This window comes from Dysidea avara, chromosome 12 (genome assembly GCF_963678975.1).
Source record: "Dysidea avara chromosome 12, odDysAvar1.4, whole genome shotgun sequence".
NCBI lineage: Eukaryota > Metazoa > Porifera > Demospongiae > Dictyoceratida > Dysideidae > Dysidea > Dysidea avara.
Genome location: NC_089283.1, coordinates 20,504,173 through 20,516,904, shown reverse-complemented (window position 1 = coordinate 20,516,904; position 12,732 = coordinate 20,504,173). Strand labels below are relative to the sequence as shown.

Sequence of the window (12,732 nt, the reverse complement as noted above, 5' to 3'; positions counted from 1 at the left end):
AACCTACCATCACAGCTATTTCTTGGCCGCCACCTTGGATTTCACATCTTTTTTCACCATAGCCTTTCTCAGGGCCGCACACTTTTTTTACAGCTTGGCTGTTTTGGATTAGATATTGATTACAGAAATCTCCATGGTGGTTTCTTTGTAACTGAACACTCTACAAGGTGACTTCTTCTAGATGCTCTCTCTACAGGGTGAATTGTTTGTAGCTGAACTATCTACAAGGTAACTTCTTCTAGCTGATCTCTCTACAGGGTGATTTGTTTGTAGCTGAATTCTGTACAGGCGATTTGTTTGCAGCTGAGCTCTTTACAGAATGATTTCTTTGTAGCTGAACTCTCTACAAGGTAACTTCTTCTAACTGATCTTTCTATATATAGGGCAATTTGTTTGTGGCAGAATTTTATACAGGGTGATTTCTTTGCAGCTGAACTCTCTACATGGTGGTTTCTTTGTAGCTGAACTCTCTACAAGGTAACTTCTTCTAGCTGATCTATCTACAGGGTGATTTGTTCGTAGCTGACTTCTGTACAGGTGATTTGTTTGCAGCTGAGCTCTTTACAGAATGGTTTCTTTGTAGCTGAACTCTCTACAAGGTAACTTCTTCTAACTGATCTTTCTACAGGGCAATTTGTTTGTGGCAGAATTTTATACAGGGTGATTTCTTTGCAGCTGAACTCTCTACATGGTGGTTTCTTTGTAGCTGAACTCTCTACAAGGTAACTTCTTCTAGTTGATCTCTCTACAGGGTGATTTGTTTGTAGCTGAACGATCTACAAGGTAACTTCTTCTAGCTGATCTCTCTACAGGGTGGTTTGTTTGTAACTGAATTCTGTACAGGTGATTTGTTTGCAGCTGAGCTCTTTACAGAATGGTTTCTTTGTAGCTGAACTCTCTAAAAGGTAACTTCTTCTAACTGATCTTTCTACAGGGCAATTTGTTTGTGGCTGAATTTTCTACAGGATGATTTCTTTGCAGCTGAACTCTCTACATGGTGATTTCTTTGTGTAGCTGAACTCTCTACAAAGTAATTTCTTCTAGCTGATCTCTCTACAGGGAGATCTGTTTGTAGCTGAACTATCTACAAGGTAACTTCTTCTAGCTGATCTCTCTACAGGGTGATTTTTTCGTAGCTGACTTCTGTACAGGTGATTTGTTTGCAGCTGAGCTCTTTACAGAATGGTTTCTTTGTAGCTGAACTCTCTACAAGGTAACTTCTTCTAACTGATCTCTCTACAAGGTGATTTGTTTGTAGCTGAATTCTGTACAGGTGATTTGTTTGCAGCTGAGCTCTTTACAAAATGGTTTCTTTGTAGCTGAACTCTCTACAAGGTAATTTCTTCTAGCTGATCTCTCTACAGGGAGATCTGTTTGTAGCTGAGCTATCTACAAGGTAACTTCTTCTAGCTGATCTCTCTACATGGTGATTTGTTCGTAACTGACTTCTGTACAGGTGATTTGTTTGCGGCTGAGCTCTTTACAAAATGGTTTCTTTGTAGCTGAACTCTCTACAAGGTAACTTCTTCTAGGTAATCTCTCTACAGGGAGATTTGTTTGTAGCTGAACTCTCTACATGATGGTTTCTTTGTAGCTGAACTCTCTGCAAGGTAACTTCTTCTATTGATCTCTCCACAGGGCGATTTGTTTGTAGCTGAACTCTCTACATGGTGGTTTCTTTGTAGCTGAACTCTACAAGGTGATTTCTTCTAGCTGAACTATCTCTTTCCATAGTTGCATAAACTCCCTACAAGGTAACTTCTTCTAGCTGATCTCTCTACAGGGTGACTTGTGTGTAGCTGATCTCTATACAGGTTTCTTGTTTCTAGCTGATCTCTTGAATTCTCTTCAGGGTGACTGCTCTATTAGAGTATCTCGATCTCGCACTTGCTGCACCAAGTTGGATTTCGTGTTATAACTCCGTGGCTTTAAGTCTGATTCTTCTACACCATTGATGAGCCTTTCTAATATGATTACTCCATCTGTACAACGATTTTCAAAGCATTATCCCAAGCGGTTTATCTGGTAGGCGTGACAAGCAGTCATTTTTTTTATTAGCTAATCTCGATTGCGTAATTCTTACACATTGTTGGTTTTTTCGTTGTATCTTCCTGTTTTTTTAGCTCCATTTCTTTCAAACCACAAAAGGTTTGAGGTTCAATAGTTAACCTATTTACCCACAGATTTTCAGCTTCTTCCCTTACGCAGTTTACCCTGTAGGCGTGACAACATATTGGTGTTAGTTTTCGTGAATAATCACTCATAACTCTTTGCCTGTTTATTGTATTCCAGCCAAAGTTGGTACCGAGATGCGCCTGTATATCCCCCTTCTGTGTGCCAAATTTCAAGACAATCGGATAAGGCATTCGCGTTTTATAGCAGTTTTTGTAAGTGTGCAACAAGAAAAAAAAATAAGAAGAAGAAAAAAAACGAAGAAACTGAGCCAATTTTTGAAGTCACATATCTCGGGAACGCGTGAAGCGATTTCGCTCAAATTTGGAATATGGAGTGCTGTATTTGGAGGGAATGTCCACAGCAAAAATCGTCTTGTTTCATCAAGGAAGCACAGAGCTACGGAGGTGCGAAAATTACGTTTTCTTTCTTCCTATCAATATACTCACGGGTGTTACGCGCCGGCTTCTTGGGCCGCACAACACACTACTGTGTGTCTTGATACTGTATGTACGTGAAGGAAAGTTGAACTACAGACAGTTTGTGGTGCTGAAAATCTTTATGCTTTTGAGTCTTAATGGCTACCTACTGTTCACTTGCAAAAATGGTAAGAGTATGAGGAAAAACCATTCTTGACAGTGAGGTTGCTGTATAAAATGTATATACTACATATTTCTAGCTAATTTTGTGTGGTTCTTCAACTTGAAATGTCAGTTTTTGTGTGGGACAGTTGTGTATGGTACGGTATAGAAATGTTAGGGTGTATTCTTAACTAGATGTTCTTTAACTTGTCTGCTTGTAAACTCATCACATTAAGCTTGTCAGTTATGGATGGCCTGGATTAATTTTATATACACAAATGTTTTGTGTGCCTGAGTTTGTAGATATCCTAAGTTAAGAATTTTTGTTTCTACAACTGTCACAGAATACCATCATCACAATATCAAGTGTGTTGAATATATGCCGAAACCTCATTAATAGGACCACATTTGAGACCAAAAATATGGCCGCTATTGTAGATGAGTTTATTGTTGAGATCATAAAGTTCCATTTGGGACCTACTTGGCTTGGTCACTATAAAGAGATGGTCTTATTAATGAGTACACCTTAGCTATGTATCTGTGTGTTAAACCTAATTGTATACCTTAGCTATGTTTCGAGACGTACTCGATATGGTCATTATAATGGAGTGGTCTAGTTAGGTCTTTAAGAGGCAAACGGATAGTGAGTATACACACTTTGCAGCTACCTCTGATCATCAATTCATCACTTCATCAAGGAGAACTTCCCATGGACTGGAAAAGTGCTAATATTGTACCTGTATTCAAAAAAGGAGACAAAACACTTGCATCCAATTACAGACCAATATCGCTAACCAGTATCAGCTGCAAGATCATGGAGCGCCTAATTCACACTCATCTCTTCTCTCACCTAGAATCAATAAATATCCTCTGCGACCAACAACATGGTTTCCGACCTAGAAGATCATGTGAATCACAACTTATTACTACCGTAAACAACATTTCTAAATCTCTTGACTCTGGATTTCAAATTGACATCATTTTTCTAGATCTATCTAAGGCATTTTATAAAGTCCCCCATCACCGTTTATGTAACAAATTATCCTACTATGGTATTAGAGGGGAACTACTAACATGGCTACAAAACTTCCTCATCGGTAGGCATCAACAAGTAACTCTTGACGGTTCAACCAGTGAGTCACATGCAGCTAACTCGGGTGTCCCCCAAGGAACAATCTTAGCCCCTCTATTATTTTTATGTTATATTAATGACCTCCCATTATCAATCAATGCCAACATTGGTCTGTATGCTGACGATACCATACTTTATACTGTTATTCACTCTACATCCGACTGTTTATCACTTCAAAATGATCTCAACTCCTTATCACAATGGGGCACTAGATCTGGTATGTTTTTTAATCCTGATAAAAGTGTATGCATGAGAATCACTCGTAAACACAATCCGATCACATACAACTACACCATTAATGACATCTCTATCCAAGAAGTTTCATCTACTAAATATTTAGGAGTTACAATCACCAATGACTTGTCTTGGTCCACACACATTACTAACATCACATCCAAAGCTCTATCAGTCAAAGCATTCCTACAGAGAAATCTTAAGTCCTGCCCAACTCAAATCAAATTGAAATGTTATAATGCCATGATAAGACCAATCTTAGAATACGCCAATCCTGTCTGGTCCCCTCACATAAGAAGAGACATTGATAGGCTTGAACGAGTACAGAGGCAATCTGCCAGATTCATTATGGCTGACTTCTCGCGTTTCAGCAGCGTAACTAACATGCTCATTGACCTTAACATTCCCAGCTTAGAACACCGCAGACAAGTATCTAGTATCACCCTCCTCTACAAAATTGTTCACAATCTCATTGATATATCCCCAGTTGATTTAATCCCTGTCACTTCTAACACCAGAGGACATGATCAAAGACTTCATCATATCTATGCAAGGACCAATCAGTACAGTAATTCATTCTTCCCTAGATCAATTAGACTGTGGAATTCACTCCCACCTGACCTAATCCAACAACAATCATTACAAAATTTTAAGTACCAACTGAAATTATTATTACTTTCCCCTACCAATCAGTAATCCCATAATCAATCATATTGTAAAACATTTTGTATGCATGTTTCATATGTGCGTTAATCCTCAAACTGAGGCTACACATTTTTGGAAAATAAAATAAAAATAAAATAATAATCAGACTACCTTGGCCATGTTCCATCACTTCCATTAATAAGCTAGACCGCCTCATAAACAAAGTTATGGTGTCATTAATAAGACTTGATCCTCAATACGGTGTCTGTATTTTTCAGTCCCAAATGTGCCCTTATTAATGATCAAGGCTTATTCTTTTGGGCCAACATCTCCTGACCTTATTAACTGCAATAGCATGTACTTGCAAATTATACAGTGTATTTGGAGACTCTTCAATGGCCAGTTTAAACAGTTGACCTTGTTAGTTTGTCTACTACAGTTTTTACCACTTATACAATACCTACATAGTATTACATGTACGTATAGTGTTTCTGGTTATTGTTCATGATCTGTTCCAAATAACAGAATCTATAGGAGCAGATTAAGAAGTATGAGCTGATGGTGGAGGTGGAGCTGGAGTTGAGGCAGTCTAAGGAAGGTAAGGACCACTGTATTGTGCATGTATAGATATGTCCAAGAAACTGTATCCAACAACTATGTAGATACATACAGTAATTCAGTACAATTTGTATAGTGTGGACAGCTGATAAATTTTCATTGTTAAAAAATAGTTAGTGTTTGACAGCGACCTATGCATTTAAAATGCAGCTCTTGCTCTCTGACATAGCCAACTTAACTGAAACAGAGGAGGAATTAAGAAAAAGGTGAAAACAACCCCCAATGATCATGGGCACCAAAGGCTGATCCAGAAGTACAAAAAGACTATAGGCTTACAAAATGTTAGAATTGAATAGGTAAGATAAAGAAAAAGAGGTAATGCCATGGCTAGTGCATTTGTGTGTGTGTCATCTGTGCACTTGTGTTCATACTACACATTCTTTTGGTGTACATATATCTCATATGTAGGAAATAATAATTTCCATTCAATAACTAAATGTGAACTATCATCTTCTACTCATGACCCAACAGGAAGAAAGGAAAAATAGGAATTATAAACTTTTAACCTTTCCTCACTCTTGGTTGTTAACTTTTTTGTAACATTATTATGACAGGTGAATGCATAGAGCATTAAAGAAGAATGAATGGTGCCAAATTTATTGCTTCATCTAATCTAGTATCTGAAATGGTTATTACACTTATGTTCAGCCTGCTACACAGGATTACACATGAAGAGCACTACAAGAAGGTACTCTGCAATCAATCCATCCACCGTTGAAAAACTTGAACAATCCCATTAAAAACATGTGGAAGTTATCATATGGCACTACCAGAATTTGCACCCGCTTTCACTGCATTCAGCAAAGATAAATGGGACACAAACCATGAAGCATGCATTATATGTACTGCGGTACGTCAAAGGCACCTGTAAGGCTGGAGTGATGTGAACAGTAGAAAAAATCAAGCCTATAACCTTGGCTGTTATCAAGTAACAATTATCTGAAAGCATCAGGCTGTCAGTCAGTCAGTACAAAATTCCACTGAAAAAATTGTAGCAACCTACAGTACTGCCCAAAGGCAACAACGCAGGTAACAATTGCACGTTGTTAACACTCAAACCAAAAGGGGGCATGGCAGCCATTTCAATTATGAGTCTTCATCTTTTGACTGGAAGGATGAAGACTTGCAAACAAAATGGCTTCCATGTTCTTTCTGAGTGAGTTCACTTTATAATTAGCCGTACACAGTAACATTGTATTTGGGCAGTGCTGTATTGAAAGCTTTTTAGGAAGCACTTTTTGGCTTGGTTATCTGTAGCTAACCAATACTGTATATACACCATGAGGGAATTGTGAGGCTGGCTCGGTATTTGGTCAATGTTTTTGTGAGAAATGCAAAACTCTCTGTACGATAATTTGTATCACGTACAACTAGCCAGTAGTTAGTTGTACATAGTACAAGTTATACACAGCGCCGGGGAATTTATTTCTTTAAAACATTTATCATTCGTCCAAAATCACCACTAATTGGAGGTTAATCAGCTACAAAAGGCTTCTGTTGTTATAACAAAGGTTTCTGTTGATGCTAAGTGATGTCTATTAGAGCTATGAATACTTAAAACTGGAGTTATGATGTTATAAACCCTGCAACTAAATGAGATCAGGCGTTTATATGAGACAGACTGTAATCCAAGGCAATACAATTAGCTATAGTTGATCTTCTTGTGGGGCATTGGATAGAAATATAGTGTAGCAATCGTAACCCAGTAGTAAGGGGTTTGGGGGGTACAGCTAAGGTACTCCTGGAATTGAAGCAGTTTTAATAGTTAATCATGCACATGGAAAATTAGTGCAGCTCTTACTGTGTATAACTGAAGATCTTACAATGATGCTACACACTCTTTTGATATGTATATAGTTAAGATGCAGCCTTAAAATTATGCTGGGATAATATGTAGGTGAAAAGGGGAAAATAATAGGCAATAGTACACCGGCACAACACCTGCCCACTTGAGTGCATACTACATACACTGTACAGTCAGTGTATAGCTAATAGGAAATGATAGTTAAGTTTGCTCCATTACTTATCTAAATGTAAACTATCATATCCTACTCATACCATACAAAAAGAAACATCACCGTAGAGCTATACAGCTTAAATTCTTTAATTTTTCCTTATTCCTTTTTTCTTGTTGTTCACTTTTGAATGACAGGTGAACGTATACTGCATTGAAAGAGAGAATGGTTCCTTTATTGCTTTCATCTGAACATGCACCCAAATTGTCAATTACTGAGCCACAATGTACAAAAAAATTCACCTTAGAGCTACAAGCAGAGGGACTGTTAGGGGGAACTTCCCCGCCCCTACTATACAATCTCACACTCACCCCTAAATTTTTGAGTGACATGACATCTATACTGTATAGTGATTTTAAAATGCCACACAAAACTGTCAAAAATGCCTTCAGATTCAATCTCAGACAGTCTAATATGTAAACATTTCCAATGTTAAAGATGTATACACAGCCTTACCATGCTCTTTGCACAACCAGCAAAAACGTCCTTGGATTAGCTACTCTTAAAATGCCTGATTTAAAATATTTCTTGTTTTAAGAGTGGCCTGTAGCAACAATGCTGATGCATCAAACTCCCGATCTGGCTTCACCTAATCAAAAAATTGTAACAATTAGTCTGGCAGCTGTTTTAACTGCTTTAAAGAGTTGTGAACTTGGATACTTGTAGCTATATAGCCATCATTATACACTTTCATTTGGTCACCCTCCAACTTCCTGATTTCTCCCAAGGGAAAAATCCATTGGAGCCTACAAATATAAGAAAACTTAAATTTGAACATAATTTTGGTTTTTAAAATTTTCCTCTATTTCTTAAGACAGGTACATCACTGCAGAGCTACAAGTACGAGGAAACTTGACAGTTGGGTTCAGATAAAAGTAATAAACTTGGAGCCATTCTCTTTTCAATAGGTGAAAAAAGGAATAAGGAAAAAAATTTTTTTTAAGTCCAAACCTTGAAGACTGCATTTTCATGCAGTTATGTTCAGCTTGTTACACAGCATTACAAATGAAGAATGCTAGCTACAAGAAGGAACTCTGCAATCAAACCAGCCACAATGTATAGTACAATTATAACATGTCACTACTAAAATTGGCACTTTTCACTGTCAACAAAACGCATGCAAAGAAAGACACAGGAAGTAGAGGGGTGCAACACAGGACTTTTGTTGATATACCAACAACTAGTAAAATATAGCAGATAAGAGATGATGCTGATAGCTGATATCAACATTTATAATGCACATTATTAAATTTAATGACGAATTTATAAGATATTTATGAAATAATATTATGTTGTTGATTATGATGCTATTCAGTAGTATTGCTGCTTCTCTGGGGTTAGTCTCCTCATCCTCTCACCACAAACATCCCCAGAGACAGCCAATAATATTAAAGGGAGTGGATAACAGTCTGGCAATTAGTAGCTCATGCGATCATTGTATGGCTTTAAATAGAAGTATAAACTAAGATACTGGTAGACATTTTATTAGTAAACTTAAAACTAACCATAAGTACAGATAATGATTTTATACTTTATCAACATAAGTTTGTTAGTATGTTTCTTCTTCTGCCTGTTGAGAGAATACATATGGGAAACTATATTTCACCATGTGATCAATATTGGCTATATTGGGAATGGGAAACCATTTATCCAATAACAGTATAAGCAAATACTGACCAATAAACTCTTAACTGACAAGCCAATTAATGTATTGGTGCTCCCCTATCACAAAGCATGTATTAAATGTTAGTATTGCATGTGATATGCCAAAAGTGACCTGTCAGGCTGAAGTAATGTTGAACAGTTACAGAAATCAAGTCTGTAGTTTTGCCATTATCAAGTTACTTTAATCTGAACCATCTGTCAGTACAAAATCATGCAGTAACTTATTGAATCATTTTATATACGTATATAGGTCATAGTTCAAAACAGTTTTGGGCTTGGTTATACCTAACCAATACTGCCAAAACACCATGAAGACATTCTGAGCTAAATATTTTTTGTGAGAAAGAGCAAAAGCTGCAAAACTCCATGATCCCTAAATATACAGTGTATATTATGTCACAGTTAAATCCCACCACAAGTAGTTATCAACCTGAGGCCGAGGGGAAGTAGAAGGCTATAGTGTTGATAACTAGATATCCTACAAGTGCAGGTGGGGGTTTAAGTGGCTTATCTCACACTTAGAAGCAGTAAAGTTCACAAACAACATGTTAATAAGGCTAGACAAGCATGTAATAGTTATGTATGGCTTCAATTTTTGCTAATCTTGTTATACTTAGTCTTGTTCCCAGCTGCCCACGCATTTGATCACACGACTTTTGAGTGATCTAATGTGTGGGAGGCTGGGGTTTTATTTTGCTGAGTTTGTAGTTTCACATGTTTAAGGCTTCAATTTATAATATATGTGATCTTCCATATATGTATTGGGATTTAACTACCATTCCCAGGGTTTAGCTACCATATACTCCAACTGTTTTTTACTTTGATATATTAAGTGGGATAGAAGTATACCTAACTGCAAGACAGTTATACATTATACTTTTATAAAATGTGTTGTACAAATCTTTCTATGGGCATTTGATTAGGCTTAGATAGGAAGAAACTGTAAACACTTGTGACCTGGTAGTAAGCATAGCTAGGGTGCTACTGGAATATAATGGAAGCAATTTTTACAGCAAATTATAATGCAGCTATTGCTTTCTAAAACTGAAGATCATATACAACTTTTTTGATATGTAAATATAACAAAGATGTAGCCATATACCTGAATCAATTAATACGCTGCCTTAATAGGTGAGATAAAGCAAGAATAGATAAATAACAATAGGCAATAGTACACCTACGCAACACCTGTGCACTTGAGTGCATACTACACATCTCTCTGTAGTTTGTGATACATAGGAGACGATAATCTATTGAATAATTAAATGTGTACCATCTTCTACTCATGCCCCCACAGGAAGAAACTTAGAGCCACAAGTATAAGGAAAAATTAGAAATTTCAAGTTTGAATTTTACATCATTACAGGATATTTACATCATTACAGGATATTTACATCAAGTACTGGCTATAAAAGGATGGGTAATACAGTACATATGTACAGTAAAATAGTCTTTCCAGTAAAAATACTTTCTCAGCTTTGCTAGTAAATCAAGACACTATCATGGCTGCTGCTGTTGCTAAAGGCTTCAAGGGTGCTTACAGATTTGGAGTATCAGCCTTCACTACAATCAAGGGTGCCTTCTCCAACAAAAAAGTGACTACTGTTCCATACAAACTTTTACTAATTGGAGAAACAGGATCTGGAAAAACATCATTTCTCAACTTACTCTGTAATTCTGACATGGTCAAAAAATTGGGGTTTGAGCCAGCGCTAGAAAACTTTGACAATTTTAGTGACATCGAGATGGAAAATGCTCACTCCAAGGCAGCGGAAAGTAAAACAAGCGGAGCAACATTGTACAGCATTACCCTAAACGATCTTGAAATTGGCATCATTGATACTCCAGGATTTGGTGATACCCGAGGAATGGACCAGGATATAAAGAATGTGAAGACAATTGTTGATGCGCTTAAAGAAATTGATCACGTTAATTGCGTATGCCTTGTTATAAATGGTCGACTTGCTCGTATGACTACCACTCTCCAGTATGTCCTTGCAGAAATAACCGCAATCTTACCTAGAAATGTTCTAGATAATGTGATCATTGTTTTCACTAACACCTCGAGTGCACTTGATTTAAATTTTGATGCCGAATCCTTAAAAGAATATTTTGGAAAAGAAATAGAAAAATGCTTTATGATAGAAAATCCCTACTGCCAATTTGAAAAGGCTAAAGCAAAGCAAGGTAAAATTGCAAATAAACTGATTGTTGAAGCTTTAAAGGAAGGGTTTGATAGAGCTTATAGAGAGCTGAGCAAAATACACGAAGCAATAAAAGACTTTAAGGCTGTGCACACTCACCACTTTACAACACTATATGAGAAAAAACAACAAATCGAATGCCAGGTGTTGGATATAAAAGCAGCTTACGATTCTCAGGTTGAGCTTTCGCAGGAATTGAAGAAAGCCCAAGAAAAAATAGAAGCAGCCCAGCGTACAAAAAAGCTGAACAAAGATTTCCAAACATACACAACAGTTACAAGATGGAACAGAGTATCAACACTTCACCACAACACCTTGTGTGGTGCACCTGGTTGCTACATAGTATGCCATGAAGGTTGTGGCCTTACAAAAAGTTTTGATCCAGAAACTTTCAAGCATTGTGCAGGAGTTGGTGGAAAAACCTGCAAGACTTGTGGACATGACTATCGATCTCATCATCACAATGAAGTTAAGATGGTAAAAGAAACCAAGAGTGTACCATTGATAAATGATGAAATGAAGAAAAGGTTTGAAGAGGCTGACTCTACTGATAAAATGGCTGCAATGGCTAAAAGTAAAATTGAATCACAAATAAGTACATCTGAAGAAGAAAAAAAAACCCTGTCTCATAACCTTTTGCTGATAATGGAAGAATTCCATAAGCTGGGTTTGAATAAAAACTATGCAAAGATCCTAGAAACACACTTGTTTACTATTCAGCAAAGGAAAGAAGCAAGTGATAATCAAGAGGACATCGCCAATTTAACTAAAACAGAGGAAGAAATTAAGAAAAAGCTAGATGTTGTAAGAACAACTCTCAATGAGCCGTGGTCACCAAAAGCTGATCCAGAAGCACAAAGAGACTGGGCTTGCAAAATGTTAGAATTGGACCCGAGTTCCATGTTTGGCATAGATGAAGTAGACAAAGCCTTCAAAGCCTTAGTATTGGTCAATCATCCTGATAAACAGGGTAATCCAGAAGTAACTAAGAAGCTCAATCGTGCCAGAGAGATTCTTAAACAAGAGTAAAATCATTCATATAGAAACTGTTTTCGCACCTAATTGGCGACTTATTATTATTATTTGTTACATACTAAACCATTTCAGTATTGTACTTTACACATAGTTAGGTTGAAGCTATACATTTGATATTAAATGTGTATGTAGTAATTAATTAACATATTTTATGCACACTTTACCCCTATACATATTGCTGTTTGCAGTATTGCAATTTTCATTTGCTCTATAATCAGTAGTGATGCGAAATATACCGATTATATCGATTATCATGATATAATAATTTTTACCGTATTCGTGATATATGGTGGTGTAGCAATTTCATCAGCTCAAAACAGTATTATTCTGTTTATAACAGCAGGGGAAAGTAAATTCTAGGGACTATTTTATACTCAAATACATACTAGCAATTTACTACTACGACTTCATACAATTTGATAACTTATCAT

General features: G+C 36.8%; 1 protein-coding gene across 1 annotated transcript; it reads left to right on the top strand.

Moving 5' to 3' along the window:
* The first annotated feature begins 10,564 nt into the window (after positions 1-10,564).
* Positions 10,565-12,295, top strand: LOC136239912 (uncharacterized). The gene has a single exon (XM_066030655.1). The coding sequence runs from the start codon at positions 10,565-10,567 to the stop codon at positions 12,293-12,295; it is 1,731 nt and encodes a 576-aa protein (XP_065886727.1).
* The last annotated feature ends 437 nt before the right edge of the window (positions 12,296-12,732 follow it).

Bases quoted from the DNA above. Each gene is read 5' to 3' on its own strand.
- LOC136239912 (XM_066030655.1), top strand. From the start codon at position 10,565: ATGGCTGCTGCTGTTGCTAAAGGCTTCAAGGGTGCTTACAGATTTGGA.